General features: G+C 41.2%; 1 protein-coding gene across 2 annotated transcripts in view; it reads left to right on the plus strand.

The window, feature by feature from the left end:
* Window positions 1-22,518, plus strand: part of ATP8A2 (ATPase phospholipid transporting 8A2) — a 633,600-nt gene that overhangs the window by 470,983 nt on the left and 140,099 nt on the right. For both annotated transcript variants that reach the window (XM_054015410.1, XM_054015411.1), the window contains exons 31-33: window positions 7,207-7,268; window positions 7,627-7,683; window positions 13,620-13,727. In XM_054015410.1, coding sequence (XP_053871385.1) covers window positions 7,207-7,268; window positions 7,627-7,683; window positions 13,620-13,727 — 227 coding nt within the window. The remainder of the gene's footprint in view (window positions 1-7,206; window positions 7,269-7,626; window positions 7,684-13,619; window positions 13,728-22,518) is intronic.

Below are 22,518 nucleotides of genomic sequence, written 5' to 3' on the forward strand. Positions count from 1 at the left end.
TTATAGCTTCTAGCCTTGACCATTTATCAACGCTGACCTTTGGAAGCCACTCTTCTTGCATTTGACATGGATATCTTCCATATAGTGACTTCCATACGTAATTTTTAGTAAGCCTCTTTCAGTCACACACTTATGTCTTCTGAAGGTTCTGAAATAAAACATGGGTTCAGGCACACACACAAAATCTTCAGTTTTCTTTCCTTTTCAAATATTTTCATTCCTCATGTCACATACTTGTACAGTGTTCATATAGTGAGTTTTATATCTTTACAATAGGGAAGCCTTTTGCTTTATATTTGTTGGGCCTTTTAAATTCTACAATAGACTCTTCCCAAATTGCCTACAAAATGCAGAGTAATTCCAAGAGTGACCCAACCAACTCCCACTGAAGTCAATGGAAGGGCTTCTGTTCACTTAAGTGGAAGCTGGGTCAGGTTCAGAGTTAGAAACATTACTCCTGGGGGAATTCTGTGCCACTGCGCATGCACAGAATTTATGTCCCCCATAGATTTCTTTTCTTCCCCGCAGAAAAATGACTTTCTGACAGGGAAGCAAAAGGAAGCCACAAGAGTGGTCAGATGACCCTCCGCTGCAGTATGTTTCCGGTGCTCAGGGCAGCCGGCAGAGAGGTAGGTCACTGTGGGGCAGGGGACGGGACTGGAGAAGACCTGGCTGGTGGCTCCTACCCTGTGCTGGGTTCAGCAGCTAGTCCCAGCTGGGCTGGTGAGGACAGGACTTCCTCTCCCCCTGCACAGCATCCGGGGCCATGTCAGACCCACCCCCAGATTTCTCCCCCGGCTGTAGGAAGCTCTGCAAACTCCTCCCCCGCTTCCTGCACCCATTGCTCCTCAGCTGCAGGGGGAGGGATCACTGTACAGTGAATTGATACCCCATCTGCCCAACCCCTATGCATCCAGACCCCCTCATACCCAGACCCTCCCACCGAGCCTCATCCCCCCCCCACCCAGAACCCCCCCGATGAGCCCCACTCCCCCTGCACCTGGACCACCCCGACAAGCCACCCGCACCCAGATTGCCACCCTACCGAGCCCCAACCAGCTTCACATGGATCCCCACTCCACTGAGCTCCACTTCACCAGCAACTGGAACCCCCCACTGAGCACCCCAGATCCCCCTGCTGAGCTCTATCCTCCCCACATCCAGACTGCCCCTCCCCGCTGAGCCTCCACCTTCATCTGGACCCTCCTGCAGAGTCTCATTACCATGGCACCCAGAACCCCACAACAAGCCCCTGTGCATCCAAATCCCACCTGCACTCAGATCCCCTACTGAGATTGCATCCAGATTGCCCCACACAGAGCCCTCTCAACTCACACCTGGATCCCCCCACACTAAGCCCCTCCACACTTGGATCATGCATTGCTGAGCCTGCCTGCCCACACCTGGTGCACCAGGCACGGAGGGGCAGGGCCCTGGGGTGTTTCTGGGGCAGGCCCAGTCTTTGCGCTGGGTCAGGGTTGGATGCAGCCTCACCGCTGAGTCCGTGTCCTGGGGGGTGGGAGGGGAGCTGCAGAGTGATCTCCCACCTCTATGCAGCCAGTGATCTAAGCTCCCCAATGCCATGCTGGAGCCTCCACATTTATTTGACAAGTACATTTTGCAGAATTTTGCAATATTGTGCACAGAATTTTTAATTTTTTGGCACAGAATGCCCTCAGGAGTATACATGCACAAGACAAACTCTTACAGTCTACTTATTACCTGACTCAAGAAATAGGATTACTCATATCTTATCATGCGTAACAACCAGTACTATTATTGGGTTAAAATAAACAGCTCCTCTCTAAATTCTGTTTTAGATTGATCTGTCCAGACATTACAATTAAGAAACTTTTGTTTGTTTATATTTTTTTCCTTAACTTCTTGATCTGTCCCTAACTATTATCTTAAATACAAATATTCTCTTAAAGTGCCCTTTTAGGTGTCAACAAATGAAATAGATTATGATGCTCATTCTTCTCCAATATTAATAATTTAATTTCTGAAAAATTATGCTAAATGTGAGTATAGACAGTTCCTTTTATTCTCCAAAGAGGGGCGAATATAAAGTTTTCAACTTTCTTTATGTTGGAGTAAAAAGTGTTTTTAAAGCTTCAGACAAAAATGTTTCATTCACATTGGGATGTTCTTTACCCACTTGAGTTCCTTAGGTTAAAGGCTGCATATAGACAGTGAATGCATATCCCTAAAGATAGTTGTTTCCTGCAGATCTTCAGATTCTTTCTTATTAACAGAAAGGACTTTCTTTGCAGGGCCACTGACTTCCCAAAGAATGAGGTCATGGAATGCAGTATAATGTTAGAATATTTAAAAAAATCTAGAAAGTACTTAGATATCTGAACTTAAGTGTTTCCCATGACACTGTACTATAAGTACAGAGTAACTAGGCCAGATTACATTAGATCCATGACAACCAATATGGCCAAACATAGACAAATTTCACCACAAACCTAAGCAGCAGACACTAAAGTAAGCCTCTATTGGCATTGTTAAGTTGCACTGGAGATAATAGAAGAGATAAGGTGATTACAGATTTCTATGACAAGAAACCAAACAAGCTCCCATCCATACTGGCTAGGAAGCAGTTTTAAATCACACCACACTTTCAGTAAATACCTTTTATCTCTCTCAGCAGCCAGGGATGCCAAACGGCAAGGCCTAGGCTAAAGGATTCCGAGGGGGAAAAGTAAGTTACAGTTCTGACCCCCATCATTTGTCCAGTACCTTCACCTTGATCACCTTAATCAATTGGTCCTTCAGCCCTCGTATAGATTGTGCTGATCACAACACGTCTTCCATTCTTCTCGTATCCTGGCCTTCCTTTTCCATGTGCAGCCATGTCTTTTCACAATAAAATCTTCCTATCTCTTTGGAGGTCAGTCAAGTGGTCGTTTTAGTTGCCAAGTGGTACCCACGGGAACAGCTGCAGTCCATCGATTGTCAGTGAGCTTCGCTATATGCCCGGCCCATCGCATTTTACGATGCCTGCTCTCAACAACAATGTCCTACACTCCACATTGCTGTCTGATCACTTCATTGGGAACTCGGTCACAGATTGAAATTCCCAGAATTCTTCTTTCCATCACCGTCTCCATGACAGATAGTTGCTGCTCCTCTGTCTTCGTCAGTACCCGTGTTTCGCTGCCATACAACATTGCTGGCAGTACTGTTGCGTTGAAGAGGTTGGCACGTGTTGCCTTGTTGATGTTTCCTTGGAGGACATCCTTGATAGAATTGAATGTGCACCAACCTGCTTTCTTTCTTTGCGAGAGTTCACCTTCCTGATCATGCCGCTTGTTAATTTCTTGGCCTAAATAGATTTATGGCTCAACTTCTTCTATTTGTTCTCCCTTGCTTGTTATTTGGGCTTTTGGTAAGGTGTCAGACCACATAAATTTCGTTTTGGAGCAGTTAATTTTCAGTCCGACTTGGCTGCTTTTTGGGTTGAGTTCTCGCGGCATTTTCTGTAGTTTGATAGTATTTTCGGCGATCAACACAATATCATCCGTGAATCTGAGATGGTTTAACTGCTCTCCGTTGATGTTGATTCCACCCTTCCACCTTATCTGCCTCATTACCATTTTGAGGCAGGCTGTGAAGAGTTTCGGTGAAACTGTCTCCTTGTTTCACACCTTTCTTAACTGGGATGCGAAGGGGAATATCAAACAAGGTTATATCTGTTGTGCAGTCAGAATTTGCTTCCTTTAATAGTTTGATATCGTTTGTGTCAATGTGCTTTCAACATTGCATTGATCTCTATACTGTCGATGAAGACAATGCATAAAGGGGATTTGTATTCCCGTGAGAGTTCCAATAGCTGGTTTATAGTGAAGATATATGATCCATTGGGCTGAAATTCCTTCTAAAGCCTGCCTGCTCTCTTGGCTGCTGCTTGGCCAGACTTTGTGAGAGTTGGTTTGTTATTATTTTGGTGAACAGCTTGTAGACATGTGAGAGCAGGCATATTGAACAATAGTTGTGTAGATCTTCGTGGTCGCCCTTCTTGTACAGCAGAATGGTGTTGGCCTCCTTCCAGCTAGATGGTATCTTCTGCATTTCCAAGTAACAGCTAAACCTCTGAACAAGGGTTTCCCAGAGGTCTTGGCCCCCAGCTCTTATTTCGATTGTCAGTCCATCTTTACCTGGGGCTTTTCCTTCCTTCATTTTGTGAACTGCATGTTGAACTTCTCTGACAAGAACTGGGAGTACATGCTCATTGGTCTGTTGAAGTGTTGGTTACTGGGACATTTATCTGAGACGTGAACAGTTCGGTGTAGAAATCTTTGCAGACCACTTCCATCCCTGTTCTGTCAATTACTGGTTTTCTGTCCCTGTTCTTCAACGCCATTATTGTTGACCTGTACAGTGTCAGTTCCCTTTTGCATTTTTTGAGGCTTCTGTGATCTTCAGCCATCTTTAAGAGCCTTTCATTTTGGTACTTCTCAAAGTCCTCCTTTAGTCTTCTTCTTATCAACTTGCAGAGGAGGGAGTAATCAAGTTTGTCAACATCATTTTGCTTCATATTCCTCTGCTTCTCTAGCAAGTTCCGTGTTTCCTCTGAGATTCTTCCTTTCGCTCTTTTCAGTCTTTCTTTCTTGGCTAATTTCATGCATTGCCTCAACTTATCAGTGAAGTTTTTATAATCCTCATCACCATTATCTATAAGACTCCAGTCTTCTTTAGAAATATTCGCTTTCAAGATTGCCTTGTCAAATATTTTTGGCCGCTGTCTCTGATTTGCCATCTGTAGTGTTTTCTTCTCCACCTTTTCGTTGAAGTTGAGCCGTGCTCTGAGCAAGTGATGGTCACTACCGGTGTTAAATGATGGCACTACTGAGATGTCTTGTATAATGCATCGCTTATTGATCAGAATATAATCAATCTTGTTCTTGTTCTTCGCATTGGGCACGATTCATGTCCACCTTCTTGGCCTTCTTCTAGGTGTTATCAATGAACATTTCTTTAGTATCCGCCAGAGTTGCCAGTCACTCTCCTCGTGGATTCTGTTCACTAGTGCCATACCTTCCAATTAATTTTTCACCTTCTTTCCCTCTTCCAACTTTGGCACTGAAATCTCCCTTCGCAATAGTATATGTGGATTTTTGAGCGAGGGTTTCCTCGAGCTCCTGGTAGAATTCTTCCACATCGGCATCTTCGCTTGTGCTTGTGGGAGCATAATTCTGAGTAATCTTGAGGGTGCTGTTCTTGTTCTGTTGGAGGTGTGGCACTCCAATGCGTGATGACTTGAACTTGCTGGAGATGATTTTTGAAGACCATTCCTTGTTGGTGATTAAGCCGATTCCTCCAACGGTTCTTGCGCCTTCTCCTTTTCCCAACTTGATGGTACTTTTTTCTCTCCACTTCACTTCCATCTCCTTTCTTCATTGTGTTTCGCAGAGACCAAGGTTTCCTCAGGCTGTCCTTGCCTTCTCCTCCATTAGATGGTTGATCAAATTGCCTCTCATCAGTGTCCTGCAGTAATAGGTGCACACTGAAAGGGCAGTCCTTTTTCTGGCTCCTAAGATTCTTAACAGCCTCTCATCAACTGAACTCCTGACTACTGTCATAGAACGGATCAAGGCGCGCATGGGGAGCTGGGACCCATTTATTCATGTTGTTTTAGCCATTTCTTCATCCACCCACTGGCTATGCTGTCAGTGGCGAGTTTACCTCCTCAACTTAGCTAGCACCCAACCTCAAGAAGGAGGACAGATGTCCTCTCCCTGGGTTGGTAGTCTGACACCTTAATAGCATGGTTGAACCTACTGAAGAATACACTCCGCTGTCCTCGCTGTCAGACAAGCCAGGGTCACTGCTGCGCCACTTTGAGGCATTAAGGTAGGATTTTGCAGCCATGTCCAGTACCACTTCAATATAATTATTGAGCAGCAAATCCAAACTGGATGGTCAGTGTAACTACACTGGTTGGACAGTAGGTGATTGCAAATGTACTTTTACCTACAAAAATCTAAGTTCAAATGCTGTTTAGTTCACAGGTGAAAGCAGGCCTTCGCCTTTAATGAACAGTTCTCCGCCTAACTACAATTTGGAATAATTAAAGTAGGCATGATTGGCAGCTCCTACTCAGGAGAGGGTTAAGGTTTGAAAATTGAGGGTATTGACGAGCAGGACAGAGCTATATCAGCAGAACTCTGTCGGAAAGCTGAAAAAAGCTGCTGCTTCTGCTTGAATGAAGATCCATGTTCAATGTAAGACTACAAGCCATATCAGTAAATGATCCCAGTTTGCTAATATGAAGTCCAGTCCTGCACATAAATTCAAAAAGTGAAACCACTCAAGGTCATAAGCACTATGCCAAGATTATAAGCGTTTATAGGCTCAGGCCCAAGGTTTTATCATAGGTCTGTTCCAACTCCAGTCTTGTATACTTCTCTAGCAGACATCTTGAAACCTATGAAAACATAAATGGTGCTCATGCTTGGGTAATGCTTGAAGGTTCCAATAATTATGAGTCCATTTGGCATTCATGTGGCTGTCATGTGTTCTTTCATAGACCTCTATTTTAACTTGGCAAGTGCTAAGAATGACTAAATGGACACTTGAAGTATTGCTAAGCTTGGCACTTTCAGGTGATAGATCAACCTGTACTCACTCCCTTCTGCACGCTTTCTGCCAGGAGAAAGGGTGTCTAAGACTGAATGCTGGTCAGTTGATACATTAACACCCATTAAGATGTTTTAGGTGTTACATGTATCCACTACCAACCTCATTTGGCTACAAATCATTTTATGTTTAAAAACTATTGACTTTGAAGGAATATCAAATTTAAAAAAATATTAGAGGTGTCAATATGCAGCACAGAGTGACACAGAAAATTCCTTAGCTCTTCTAGACAATTTGTTTGTTAGTGCCTGGCAAACATTCATTCTCTCACTAAAATAGTTTTTAACAACTAAGGTTGTTACTGTGCTATTTCTGAGCCTATAAAGTGCTATTTCTGAGCATATAAACACAACACTGCATTACCAATTTCTAACATATTGCTTTTTTAAAGTGCTTTGAGAAGCATAGAGTATGAAAGGCACTCTACAAAGACAAATTCAGGAGAGATTTTTTCAAGCACGTTATTGAAAATCTTTGTCTTTGAAATTCTCTCCTTTTATTCCATTCTATTGATACACTGATTATCAAATATGATGATAAGCTTTGTTATCTCTCTTTCAGATGCAGTGTTCACAAATGGCCAAGGACCAGACTATTTATTTGTTGGAAACATCGTTTATACCGTAAGTTCTTAGCATTTATATCTTAGCAATTTTGCTGAATAGTAGAGTTGCTTCCAATCAGACACTGGTATACATCAGTAGGTGTATGAGTGAGATTAGAATTACACCGTGTGTGTGTGTGTGTGTGTGTGTGTATAAATGTTTTGTCTTTTCTTTTTCATTCCCTCTTTCAGAAATTTACTGAACAATATTGTGTAAAAATTATGGTTTTAGTTCTGTTAGGTGCCCAGAGGCCTTTGGGGATGGACAGCATATAAATAAAAGTATTGTTATTTTTAGAAGGGGGAAAGTTAAACAGTTAGGTGTGGGATATACATGCTGAATATAATATATTTCCTCCGTTTCTTTCTTTCCACAGTATGTTGTGGTTACTGTTTGTTTGAAAGCTGGTTTAGAAACCACAGCATGGACTAAAGTAAGTGGTCCTCAATCTTTTTTGGTATCTTTCTTGCCCACATCTCTCTTCATATTTTATGTTTTATATTTTAATATAGAAATTTACAATTTTTTGTATTTAGATTTGAAGTGGAGGTAGTGTAGTTGTATTTTCATCTGGGTTACAATTATCTCTCATCTGGAGTTACATCACTGTTTTCCTTGCTTTTCACTTCATAGAGTATGTTTGTATTAGGGGATAACTGCAGATGACAGAGCATAATTAGGGCCCTACCAAATTCATGGCTGTGAAAAACGTGTCACAGACCGTGAAATCTGGTCTCCCCCCATGAAATCTGTATAGTAGATTTCATGGGGGAGACCAGCGTTTCTCAAATTGGGGGTCCACCCAAAAGGGAGTTGCAGGGGGGTCACAAGGTTATTTTAGGGCGGGGTCGCGATATTGCCACCTTTACGTCTGCACTGCCTTCAGAGCTTGGCAGCCGGAGAGCGGTGACTGTTGGCTGGGCATCCAGCTCTGAAGGCAGCACCCCGCCAGCAGCAGCGCAGAAGTAAAGGTAGCAATACCACAACCCTCCCACCCCCCACCATAACCTTGTGACCCCTCCATAACTCTGTTTTGCGCCAGGACCCCTACAGTTACAGCACCATGAAATTTCAGATTTAAATAGCTGAAATCATGAAATTTACTATACCAGACCCCCGCTAGAATGTGGGGTTTTGGATCCATGTGCGGTCCCGCATTAATGCGGGGACCTCGTTATAGTGGGGACCGCGTTACCATGGATTCCAATGAAGGTAATTAAATTTGGGATCCATGTGCGGTCCCATGCTATAACCAAATTCGCGCTATAAAGACACGCGTTCTAGCGAGGGTCTGCTTTATTTCAAAAATCCTATAGCCGTGAAATTGACCAAAATGGAGCATGAATTTGGTAGGGCCCTAAGCATAATATAATGACAAGAACGTGGCATCAAAACTTTGAAGTGGGAAAAGAGAAACATTTTTATTAGCCTGGCTCCTGTAAACAGTCTAAATTAATGTATTGGGTATGGCCATCATTGGAGTAACTCCATTAAAGTCAGTGAATTTGGGCTGTAATCTACATCTTTTCCATTATCTGATTCACTACATAGCCACTTTGGAAGTAATACATGCAGTACCAAACAAAAGGTGTCCAGCAACCAATAGGTAATTAGGGCTTGACCTCCACTGACTTCAGTTGGCTTTGTGCCAGACCCTTTTTTTGGGCAATTCTTTATTTTTCAAGTACACTGAGTTTTTTATATACTAGTGCTCTTTGTGTTTTCAAATATTGTTGCATTTTGTGAACCACAGAATTGATTAGATGTGGGGATAATTGAAAACCGTACATATTCTCTGACCCTCGGATTCATGAGTCTTTCACAGCAATGATTGGCTATTACTTGCTGTCCAATAGGTAGGCATACCATTGATGGCAGAATCTAGGGTAATAGCATCCAAGAAATCCAATGATTTTCTGTCTTGATGCCTCCTTAACAGAATTTTTTCAGGAATATTAACATCTAAATTTTCCAAAATGACCAGTGGTTTTTGGGTGCTTCAGTTTTTAGGCACCCAATTTGAGACATCTTATAGGAGTTTGAGGTGTCTTAAGTGGGGCATATAAGAATCAAGGCATCCAAAATCACTAATCACTTAAAAATGTAGGCCACAGAGTACTCTGCAGGCTATATATGATTCAGCTGCAAATAACTTTCTTTTTGTAACTGTTAACTATACCAAATTCTTTGGAACAGAGACTATTGTGTCGGTAAAGTTCCTCACAAATCATTTATTCTTATTTGCGTAGTAACAATAAAGGTTTAACCCGGTGGTATTACTAGTATAAATGGAATGAGGTGTTCTGAGCACAAGCATGTGATCCAGGGGCTCTTGCGTTCATATCCCATCGGACCCCACTAACTTCCCTTAATGGACTTGGCCAAGTCCTTTAATCTCACTGCCTCTGCTCCTCCAGCTTTAAAATGTAACAATAATTACTTAGATACCTCACAGAGGAGTCGTGAGGATTAGTTAGTTAATGTTTGTACAACATTTTGAAGATGAAAAAGTGGATCATTTTATTTGACTTTATTATTTTGAATGTGGTGCCTCATTCCCTCATCTAAAAAATATAAAAGAACATAAGTGCTATTTTTGTTGCTATTTGTTCATAGATTTTTTTTAATGTGTAATTCAGTGCCATTTTAAAATGTAAAACATTTATTAAAAACAAATGAACACCACACACACTCTAAGTGGATGCATCCAAATCTGCTTTCTAGACATATGGGGCCTCTTCAAATCCTGTAACATTCAGAATAATTTGATGTTTCTTATCCCTCTTCCCTGAATAATTATCCCCATGTGACTGAAAAGACACCAATTACTGACCCTGCTGCTTTCTGAATTTAGCCAAAAAGGCACTTATACTGGTCAATAAATCCCTATGTTTTTTGATACTAGAATTTTATTAATAAAATGTCAGCATGTGCAAAAAATCTTCCCTGTCAGCAGGACATGTTTTTTTTCCCCTCCTTTCTTTTATATATTAGTCACATGAGTTTTTCTGATATAAAAATAATGTAAAAAAAAGTTCCTCCTAATTCCTCACTCACTGACTTGGGCCCTGTGGTGATTTGCTTCTCCTTGGGGGCCTTGTGTTGGTAACACTTATTGTTTCAGCTGTGAGTGAATCAATGCATGGAGAACATTCGTATTACTTGAAGAGTATTAAATGTATGACTGAGAGCCTCTTCTCCATCATCGAATGGATTGGTTACATGCAGGTTTATTCTCAAGAGTGAGAGATACACTTGGCCACATGAGAGAATGTGATAGGTATAACTGAAAGCTCTAAATATAGATCTGACACAGATGCACAGCAGATCCTATCCTGACTTATCCAGTAAGCAGGGTGGAGGGAGTGGTCTGACCAATGGTTGTTCCATGATGTACAGCTAAAACTTTAGAGTGGCACAGTTCAGAATGACTTACTGCTGTACATAGTTTATATGTAGCACGGCAACATGCTCTTCACAACTAACACTGACAGTAGCTCAGCTTCCTGCCTCAGAAGAGCTTACAAATTAATTAAGATTACTAGGGTACACAGACCAGCAAGAGAAAACTGGAGACACTATGGCCTGATCTTCCTTTGACTTACATTGATTTTATACCTTCAACGGTTACTTCTGGTTTACACCTATTACATCAGAATAATCAGCCAGTTCATTTTAGTATGAAATCAACAATGTGAGACAGCCCAAATTAAGTGTTTAAGGAGGAATTTCAAGCAGGAGAGGGAGGGCACATGGCATACAGGAAGTAGGAGGCTGTTCCAAGCCTAGGGATCATGAAAGAAGGCACATGGCTGAAAGCTGGAAAAGGACACGTATGAGGTGTTGGGAGAAGCCATTAACGTAACCATAAGAAGAAAGATGGGGAGGACACGAGAGAAGAGATGTAAGTAGAGGAAGCATCAGAGCATGATGAAAGTGAGGCTGAAGAGCTTAAAGCTGTTGTAGAATTAGAGAAGCATCTAGTGAAGGGTTTGAAGAGAGGGGCAATGTGGTTGGAGCAAGGGGAGAGGAAGATGTGCTTTCACCCTCATTCTCCATAAATACACCTGTTAAAAGGCAAAAAAAAGCCCTTATAGATCTTCCTCCGCTTATTTTTGTCACTTTTAATCTTAATGACTCTAACAACTTATAGCAAAAGCTTCAACCTGAACAGTGCTGAGTCTGCTGGCTTATTGCTTGAAATTGCGGCAGCTCAGAGGGAGCAATAATCTGCTCTGAAAATGACTTTTTGCAGGGTTTTTTCTCATGTAATTCTATTTTTTCTTTAAATATGTATTCCTGCCGCAGCGCCACAAGAGCTGAATGCTGGGAGGTGTTCAGTGCCCTCAGCTACCACAGAAGTCTCTGATTCAGGAGAGCACTTAAATAATGGAGATATCCCATCTCCTAGAACTGGAAGGGACCTTGAAAGGTCATCAAGTCCAGCCCCCTGCCTTCACTAGCAGGACGGAGTACTGATTTTGCCCCAGATTCCCAAGTGGCCCCCTCAAGGATTGAACTCACAACCTTGGGTTTAGCAGACCAATGCTCAAACCACTGAGCTATCCCTCTGCCCCCCCCCCCCAGTATGTGCTTAAGTCCATCCCTGTTTAGGAAAGGACCTAAGCATGTGTTTTAAGTGCTTTTCTCAATCAGAACTAAAGTCAGTGAGAGATGATGACACTAACACCTTGTGAGATTGAGCCCATAGTGAGCACAGAAACAAGCTGCCCCTGTATTATTTACATTCATTTAAAATAAAATAAACAGTAAGAAAAACTTTTAAAATAGTAACTAAAATGAGTTGTTTTTTACAAGCAGCCTGTTCAGGAGGCAGTATGTCTAAGCAAATAAATCATTCCAACTTTCTGCCTCATATTTTGCCATCTATAAAATTAAGGCATAATATTTCCAGATCACCCCATCAGGCTGTTTTGAGGATTAATAAGTTCATTTTATAAAGCAACTTTAACACACTTAACTATGTAAATGCTAAGTGTTGTTAGTAGTAAGATTATTACTATTAAAATTATTTCTTTAAAAATTCTGGTCTGGTATGTATTCTAAATATTTTTTACTTATTTTTTTAACCATCTACAAGCTGTCAAAATACATATGCATGAGAATGCAAACTGGTACAATAGGACCTTGTTAAATGACCTGATGGTCCATCATATTTTTCTCCAGAAAGGTCATCAGCATTCACCTTTCAGATGTGGATTAGTAAGATTCTCTCAACACATAATCAGGAAGTTCAATATATGTCTGTGATCAGCATTTAAAATATGTATTTATTATTAAGAACTATACCCTGCATCTGTCGTGCTTTTCATCCAGGATCTCAAAGCACTTTACTAGCATTAATTAAGCCTTACAGTACCCATGCAAAGCAGGTATTATTTTACTTGTTTGACAGATGAGTAAATTGCAGCTCAGGACGTTGAAGTGATTTGCCACCTAGAAAAATCAGTGACAGTTTCAGGCGCAGAATCTTGGCGTCCTGGCTTATAGTTCCCCTGCTCTATCTGCTAGATAACACTCTCTCCTTTTTTTGAAATGCAATAACACATGACAGTGTGTGTGAGCCCAAATAAAATGGCATTCACTTCTTCAGTACTAAAGATAAACTCCGCTTTCCATCTTAAGTCTCTAAAACCCACCTTTGGCAACAGTGTATATGTACAGTCATTTATGACATTACACTGTTTGTATTCAACTTATGCAGTACATCTCCTTGATCACTTTGGTATTATGTTGCTTCCTTTTCCCTCATCCATTTCTTTTAGTTGTTTAGACTGTAGATTCTTCGGGGCATGGATTGTCTTCCATATCCATAAATTACCTAGCACATATTTAAAAAATAATCAGTACATAATAGTGATTATTCTTGAAGTCGTTGTGTATAACACACTATTAGCTTCTTCCAGTAATGGCTATGTTAGTGTTGCACGTGGCGTATATGCATACATGCAATGGCATAATCGGACTTTTTGTGGGTGTGATCTCTAACTCATACCTTTGAAAACGTCCACGTTGGTGCATCACTTAACCCAGTATGAGTAAAATGGGAACCAGGAGTCAGAGGGCACCTCAGAGTTCTAAGGAAAATCTGATGAGTTTCTGAGGCTACAAGTAAGATAGACTAGCTGAAAAGGCTGTCTGTGTCATGGAGAAAAGATTAAAGAGGGGAGCTGTCTGTGCTGTTTAAACCAGTCTGTGCCACTGGCCTAAAACCAACTGCAGTAGACAGCTGTGAGTTGAGACTGACAGAGATCTGGACAGAAAAAGATTCCTAGGAGAAAAATAATAATGTGGGCATTATTAAGTGGAAAGAGAGCTGTACTGTGTTCTCTTTTGTCACCTCTACAGTTTAGCCACCTGGCCGTTTGGGGAAGCATGCTGCTCTGGTTGGTGTTCTTCGGAGTCTACTCGGCCATCTGGCCCACCATTCCCATTGCACCAGACATGCTTGGACAGGTTAGTTTTCATGCTTGGATATGGGAAAGATTGGTGAGTGTGCTTTCTGACTGCAGCCCTTTGTCTTCAGTGCCTTGGGAAAGTAATACTACCTGCATTGCTCATACAGCAACAGGATGGTGCCTATAAAGGAAATGCCTTCAGTGAGTGCACCTAAGCTTTAGTTAAAACCTTCCTACACCCTGCACATGTTAAAGTTTTACAATAGTAATTAAAACCAATTAGCTTGGTTCTCAAAGTTATTCACAGTGTAAGTCACTGTATGTGCTGTAGATAGTCTATGGAGTTTTCCCATTGATTTGGGTGGGAATGGGCCTAGGCTCTTCATTAATAATGGCTTTGGGAGATTTTCTTGGTAACAAAGGTTTGACAAAATGCCAGACAAAAATTTGATATTTTAAAACTTTGGGTTGTGTATTTCCTCTGTTCGTATACTCAGTTTTCTACTACTCCTTTCTCCTAACTTGTTAAAAGAAAACAGAGAATGTACCTGAAAACAACTTATGGGATGGTCAGAAATAGAAGGGAAGCTTATACGTTATAGGTCCCCTGACAATGTTAGTGGAGTTCTGGATTTGTTCCTTCATTGTCAGTTGTTGCAGATGGTGAAATTCACCCTGTCATTATTTCAACCAGTGGTGCACAGAGAGAATAATGAGCCTGTCAAAACTCCTTCAATGAGAGTATTTTGAATGAGAGTCCTCGGAAATGAGGGGCTAGCAAATATACCATAAAATACTACTCCAAGCAAACTCCAATGTTGTTGCAGTAAGTTACTGGAAAAGATACTCTTACAGCAAGTTTGGAGTTACCTTTAAAGATGCTTTTGTTTATAGAGAAGAGGAAAAGGCAAAATGAGAATGGTTATAATAGTGGACCTAAGCAAATTAATTTTTATACATTGTCATCTTTGCACATTAGAAACACAAAGCATCCATGAACTTAATTAATTATTTATAAGGTTACTTTTCACATAATTTCATATAGTTGTTGGCATCCTTTCGTCTGTGAGAGACGGTGGGAATTGCAACCTATGATGTAGTAATTCTGGCATCATTCTGCTTCAGCATGGTTCTGCTCTAATAAATATTTCATTAGATTGTGGTACAATGCAGAGGATAATGGAGATTTTAGTAGATTATCATGGACAGCTTTCTAAAGGAAGGAGAGAGAATGACAACTGACAGGATGGGATCAGCCATCATATGACTGGCAGAGACAAACACCAAATTCCTTTGATAGTATTTCATAATGTCCTCAGTGTGTTTCACAGTGCACATTTGCATCAGCAACTCTAATTCACATTTCCATAAATTAGGCTGAAATTTGATTAAGTCTCATACCCAACCATGAATCGGTTTTGCAATCTATAACAGCAGACTCTTAATGTTGCTATTAATGTATCAGCATGTTTAATGCACAAGTGTCAAGGTAAACTAGTTCCACATATTAGAAGGCTCAGACTATAAAGTTCAGTTCCAGAATGTAGTGTTTTTTAGAACTTTTTTTATTGCAATAACCCCCCCCCCCCAAAAAAAAAAAAAAGCACCATGACTGGAGTGGATGTTAACCACAATGTAACCCACAAGTCCCAGAGCAAAGTAACTGAAGTTAAATAGCATTTTATTTTTGCTTAAATACTTTCTAGAAAATGTTTTTCTCCTTAAGCCATGTTATTTTATACTCTTTGGTTTTCCAGAACAAACGATGTCTTGAGATATGACATTAATATCTTGCTGAGGGTAAAACAATACTTATTCTTGTGGAGAGCACAACATTTACGTTCTGAGTGATTGAGTGAGATCATTTATGTAGTCCAATACTTGCATAGCTGTTCCTGGATCAGTAATCACTATTGAAGACATTATGGAGTTGTTCATCATCTTAGCAAAAGTACAAGAGCCTTTGGGGGAAAGGGAGTCTTATGTAATATAATATATGGTTTCAGCATAAACATTAGTTTAAACAGTACCACTGTGTTGTAGTGTTATATTTTTGCTCCTTAGTTTGTATGCTTTGAGGGGAGGAGAGGGGGAAAAAGAGAAGTTTTTTACCTCTTGAAAATGATGGAAGATCCCTAAGATGGAGGAAGCTTCTGTAGAACTTCCATTAACTTGCACAGAGGCTCTCGAGAAATAATTTGCTGCACAATACCAAACCATGGTCAAATGAGCAGGGACCATACTAGGCTACAGTCTGTAAAATGAATTGCCTCTCTTCTTCCAGGCTATTTAAAATATTCCTTTATTCCATCTCTTTTCCTTTTTGCAATTGTAAGTAATCAAGATTTGTTAAAAGCGAAGTGGGGACAGTGAAGAGTTTATAGTTTGTTTTTAAATCTCTCTTTCATTAGAGTGTTTCTAATTGTTTAAATAAATTAATTTTCAAAATGTATTAAACACTTCTACTACACAAAATACTATAGCACTTAAAAGCAACCTAGTTCCTTATGACTATAATGCTTAGTTAGTGTCTATAACAACCAGCACATCCCATCATGAGTCAAAAATATGACGTGTAAAGCATTTTATTCCATCTATTCACCAAATCTCTGCATGGAGAGTCTCAGATATTTAAGTGTCTGAAAAGATGTATTGTTTCTGCTGGGGTTTATTAAACTATTGAGTGAGTATTTCTTTCTCTTGTACATTACGTTTGGAGCATTCTTACATGGGGAAAAAATGCAGGTTTTTCCTTCAGGGCAAAAGGGAAGTAACTACTGAATTAAAGAGTTATTCTCTACTGTCAGAGACAACATATTTCTTTTGTTTCACTTAATGCATTTCATAATACAATAAATGAAACATAGTGCTAATAAGACAAAGCAGTGATAAAATCCCAGTGTAACCTAATGGAAATTTTACAATAATAAAAGAGATTTGACACACTGGAAATTAAGTAGAAAATCTTCGGTAGCTTTTTGGTGGTCTTTTTTTAAACCCATGCATTCGTTCCCTAACAGTACTAGAAGTAGAAGTTGAAGTCTACACCTCCAGAAGGCTTTAAAATTATCTATGACGGGGTGTCCTCAGCCTGGTCCCCTTGGTTTCTTGAGCCTCTTTGGGTGTTTTGTTTGGTTGTTTTTCACATAGGAGGGTAGTATTGAGGAAAGAAAGGAATCTACTATCCTTGCCTCTGCATAGTCTGAGTTGTTCACATGTGCCAGTTTGGACTAGCTCTTTTTTGAATAAAAATTTCTGCAAACAGAGCATACTGCACACACTGGGCACCAGTCTGATCCCTTCTCCATGTTAGTATGTGGAACTCATTGCCTCAAGATATTATTGAACCCAGTAGCTTTGTACATCAATATATAACTATGTATATTATAAAGTACCTAATATGGACGAGATGGTGCAATTAGGAAATGTCTGTTACTGCTACCCCAGTGAGAGGCTGCTTGTTTTCTAATGAACTCCTTTTTGAGCTGCAGCTAATTACCCTCTGTGTGGCCCACCAGCTCTATTGGTCAGAGCATCAGGGTGCAGGGCCATAGTTTTGCCTATTTCCTACCCCTTTTGGGGTGCATGGTACTGTAAAAGGAATAGGGATGGGCTACAATTCTGCCTGTCCCTTACCTGGGCCACATAAATGGGGTTTCTGGGGTTGGGGGACTGTTTTTGTCCTCCTCTCCTCATTGAGTGCCAGACACAAAGTCAAGGCAGGCTTTAGCCCTATCTAAATTAGAATAACATATGTGGTTGCACTCACTAGAATAAAAATATATTGAGCCTCAGGTCTTAATCTGAATACCAGCTGGGCTCAAGAAGATTCCCCCTACCCTCTCTTCCCATATTGTTATATTGTATTGTTAAATGCTTTATGGGAGGTTTATGCTTTTCTCTGGAGCATCTGGAATTAGCCATTGGTAGAGACAGGATACCACTGATCTCTTCCAATTTGACAGTTCCTGTTTTCCCCCCTCTCTATATAAGCATCTTATGTTGGTCTTTGCCTCATTAATTTTGTTCCGAAGGCTCAAAGGTGATTTGTATCATACATAAACTTCATTGTCCATTTTGAGTCTTGTTTTTTCTTTAAAAAATAAAATAAAATAAAATAAAAAATTCCTATGCTGTGGTTAGTCTGACGTGTTAGGCATTTAGTGGTGGTGAGGTTTTGTTTTGGGTTTTTTGCTGGGTGACATGTTGTATGCAGTCATGTTCCAGACTTATGATTTAAGTATTGTTTTGGTCACAATATTTTGATTATAGATCAGCATTACTAATGTCTTCCACATTTGAGGCTTTTTGCCCTCCCAATGGTTGGAAGAGCCAGAGTTGGCACTGTACCTTCAAGGTTTTTTTGTGTAAATCTGCTTCTAGCTTCTAATACTTCTCTTGCCTCTTCTTAGTTTCTTCTTACCTTTTCTTTTGTCAAGATGAGAATCACTGATATCTTAACCAAAATGTTTTGTTTTTTTTAAACCATCAGCCCTACATTTGGTTAATGGAAACAGCAAAAGATCTGGGCCACTCCAGTGAACTTTCTGCGTGAATTTTGAGAGATGATTTCTAGCTCTTACAGCCAATGGCAAGCTTTATTTTCTTTCCTGACACTGTCTACTTTGCTTTCAGTGGGACACTTCTTGGGCTGAGTTGAGTACGGTCCTAGGTCAAAAATGTCTATCAGATAGCTTCTTGGTTCATACGTAGTGCTTTCAGAAAGAGTTTAAGGATAGTGTCTGATACTGGGTGCTCCATTCACTGCTGGTCTGGAGCCTCCCCCTGGCCATTCCGGGGATTAGCTCATCAGGTCAATACCCCGTCCCCCAGTTGCATATCATCACTCGGTCTATCTCTCTGGTCTGTAGCCCCTCCTCAGTCCAGGAACCGCAGTCTCCTCTTCATGACTCAGTCCTCTGGCCAGGTCACTTAGCATTTCCCCCTTCCAGACAGTCTTCCTATTCACTGCCTCAGGTGCCACTCCCTCAGTGGCTGGTAGGAGAACCCGCGCCCACCTTCTTCTCTGCGTTCCAGTCCATTGAACCTCAACCCAGCAGTTCTGGACTTTACTCTTCCAGCCTCACTGCTACTTCCCTGGACTGCTTCCTACTCTTCTAGTACCTTCCTAGAGGAGGGGGTACCAGCTCCAAACCCTCCTCCCTCTTCCCAGGGAGTGACTACCCTTTTCCAGCAGCAGTCCCTGTCTGTTACCAGCTTCCTGGCTTTCTAGGCAGTGGCGCATTAGCCACTGGACCAATGGGGCCCACGCCCAGTGATTCCAGCCAACAGAAAAAATCTGCCGTTGGGCAGTGGAAGCCCTGAGCTCCAGCCACTGGGCAGGCAGGGCGGGGGAAGCCCCCACACACGACCCCACTCTCCGGCAGCAGCACCAGGTGGGCAAGGCGAGGAAAGCCCCAGCAGTCCCAAACCCCATCCCCAGCAGAATCTGTGGCATGGGGGAAACCCCCTGAACGACCCCTGACTCTGGCAGAAGCCAAGGGGTGGGAGAAGCCCCCCCCAGCTCCCCAGTGCCGCCTGAGTCTGTCCCCAGGAGAAGCTGCGGGGCGGCAGGGGAAGCCCCCGACCCCAGTCTCCAACAGAAGTGCTGGGCGGGTGGGTCAGGGGAAGCCCCAGCACCCAGACTCCCGCTGCGGCCTTGGAACTGGAGGAGCTTTTGCACCCCAGGGCCATGGCGAGGGGACAGAGCTTCTCTGGTCTTGGGGCCACAGTGTGGGGTGGGGGCAGAAAGGAGCAAAAGGGGTTGTAGGGGGAGGAAAAATAGGGGCAGACCCTGGGTGGAACAGGGGTGGGCCCTGGGGAAGGGGCAGAAAGGGGTGGGTCTGTGGGCAGAGCCGCAGGCAAAAGGTGTGGAACGGGGCAGGGCCACAGGCAGAAGGAGTGGGGAGGGGCCCCCTACTTATTCTGGCCCAGGGCCCTAGGCAGCTTCTTTTCCTTTCTTGTTCATGTTCTCTGAGCATGATGTACCTACCCCCAGCTCTTCCATTAGTCTTCTTAATTTTTGTCCCCCTCAAAAAAATGGTTTGGCTGGCCAGGACTGTAAAGTTTTAGAAGAACCCACTGGTCATGTGACCAGTCCTTTGGCTAAAATCTAGTCCGAGTATACCTCATGGCTACTTGAGGGAGTCTGTATTCATGTTACGGATTGTGAAAAGAGGAGCCCACACAAAAGAGCAACCCTGTTTTCAGTGCAGCATAATCTGCAATATTTCCATGGTCGTGTTAAATATGCTTCACATTACTACTCTTTTCATTTTTCACACAACTGTTGACAACATCTACAACTCAGTGTATATTTTCCTATTTTCGTGGGTCTTTTTGCTTTCCTCTCCTCAGTTTTAAATTTTTTTCCAGAGGTTTCGGTTGTTCTTTTGGCATCTCATTTCCACAGAGTTTGGTGCTGGTTAGAAAATTGGCTGTTCTGACTGTGGTTTGTTTGTCTACACTCACTCGCGCATTACATTGTGATGTCAGTGTTTCAATCTGTGGAAACCCTTCATTCAAATGTTAGTCAGAAATCAGACTTCTGCCTGCAGATTGAAGTCCTCATGCCTTCTGATCTTGTTTATTTTTATAATTATGTGAAAGGGTCTCCATTGCACTTGATGTGGTTTTGGAACTTATTCTTTTTCTGGAGCTTTGGCCTGTGCTTTGTACAGATAAATTAAAGTTGGGTAATGAAGTATGCATACCTCTTATACACATCTGTTTAGGAAATGGTTTAGTTATTTTTGTGATCCATGAATGACTTTCATAAGCGAATCTGCCATTATAGGTCTCTGATGTTGTCATGCTTTAGGATGCGCCAAAAACAAAAAAATAGAGATGAATAAAATGAAACAGAATATCTTTTTTAAAGGGCATATTGTGAATGTAAAATTATCTGAATAAACATGTACGCCATGAAGAGGCTTCCTATAAACAAGAACACCTCTCTGCCTACAGGCAACTTATCAGCAAATCTCTCCTGGGTATGTCTTAAAGTTGTATAATAAATTTGTTGCTCATATGACTTTAATCCTTGTGGAGATCTTAAAACTGTTACATTCATGCAGCTGTACCTAAGGTTGTGTCAGCTTTTCCCATATGAACTCGTTTTCACAGGTTTAAACCTTGCCTATGAAAAATCACCTTGGACTCAGAATTGGCAATATACAGCCAAATATTAAGCCAGCCTTAACCTAACTTTGAATTTTGCTTCTGCAAATTTTCCTTGCTTGGTTTTTCAAATGCAAAATCAAAGGCTACTTTCTGAAAATGTGGTTCACTTGATCAACTAGGAGAAACTTTTCTTAAAAATAAAATTTGAAAAGGTTCAGCAAGTTAGATGGTTTAGGGGTATTTGGGTGTTTTTTTTTTTTTGTTGTTTTTTTTTGATAAATGTAAGGTTGCAAATGTTGGTATCATGACAAAGAGGGACCTTAGAAAACGATCATGAAGGGAAGATTTCAGACCAATTATGTAAATCAATAAGTTGCTAGTATACAAGGAATATAGAGAGTCTTTCTCCTATTTTGATGTGTTTAAGCTCATTAGAATATTTTATGGAAATGGCTAATTGGAGCTATGAAAAATTATATGGAAGAAAAGGAGCTTCCTTGATTGAGTATCCTTACTTTGGGACTTCGTATCTTATTTGCAAGAACTCTAGCTACGGGATTAACATATTAAACATACAGTCAGTTAACAAAATGTAACTTGATTGCAGGTAAATCAATTTCTAACAGAGTCTGGCAGGTCGTGTGCATGGGGCTTTAACCATGGTTTGTAAGATTGTTCCAATATGGACTGGTCCTTGTCCACACTGTTTCGTCAAACTATGGTTAGAAACCAGATACCTGTAGCTTAATTTGAAAAACAGCATATGTAATGGTCCTTTACACCTATAGATAATTGGCAAAATATCCAGATTTGTTGCCTTGGAAATAGTATATAGCTCTGTTCATGAAAACAGAGAAACCAGCCCTTTCCCTCAGAAATAAACTATAGTCCTGTGGTAATGGGTTATACTCAAAAATCATATCATTATTCACAGTTTGGAATATGACTGTGCTTATATGCTTAAGGTTCTTTATAGATTTCTCCAAATAATTTGTTCTTGTATTTAGAAGTTTCTCTTTGTGGGCAGCAAAGCTTTTTGCATGTTCTTGCGGAGTTGGTTTGAAGGTGTCCTATTAAGTGTTTTCTTAATTCATACCAACTGACTTTTTAAACTTAGAGATGTAGCCGCTGTATTGTACTGTACTGAAGGCAACGTACATTGACATTAGAAATACATCCTAGAATACTTAAGGAGCTGACTGAGGAGATATCTGAGCCATTAGCGATTATCTTCAAAAAGGCATTGAAGATGGGAGAGATTTCAGAGGACTGGAAGATGGCAAATATAGTGCCAATCTGTAAAAAAGGGAAATAAGGACAACCCGGGGAATTACAGGCCAGTCAGTTTAACTCCAGTACCCAGAAAGATAATGAAGCAAATAATTAAGTAATCAATTTGCAAACACCTAGAAGATAATAAGGTGATAAGTAACAGTCAGCATGGATTTGTCAAGAACAAATCGAGTCAAACCAACCTAATAGCTTTCTTTGACAGGGTAACAAGCCTTGTGAATGGGGGGAAACGATAGATGTGGTATACCTTGACTTTAGATACTGTCTCGCATGACCTCCTCATAAGCAAATTAGGGAAATACAACCTAGATAGAGCTACTATAAGGTGGGTGCATAACTGGTTGGAAAATAGTTCTCAGAGAGTAGTTATTAGTTGTTCACAGTCAAGCTGGAAGGGCATATCGAGTGCGGTCCTGCAGGGATTGGTTCTGAGT

This window comes from Malaclemys terrapin, chromosome 1, assembly GCF_027887155.1.
Source record: "Malaclemys terrapin pileata isolate rMalTer1 chromosome 1, rMalTer1.hap1, whole genome shotgun sequence".
In the NCBI taxonomy this organism is placed as follows: Eukaryota; Metazoa; Chordata; order Testudines; family Emydidae; genus Malaclemys; species Malaclemys terrapin.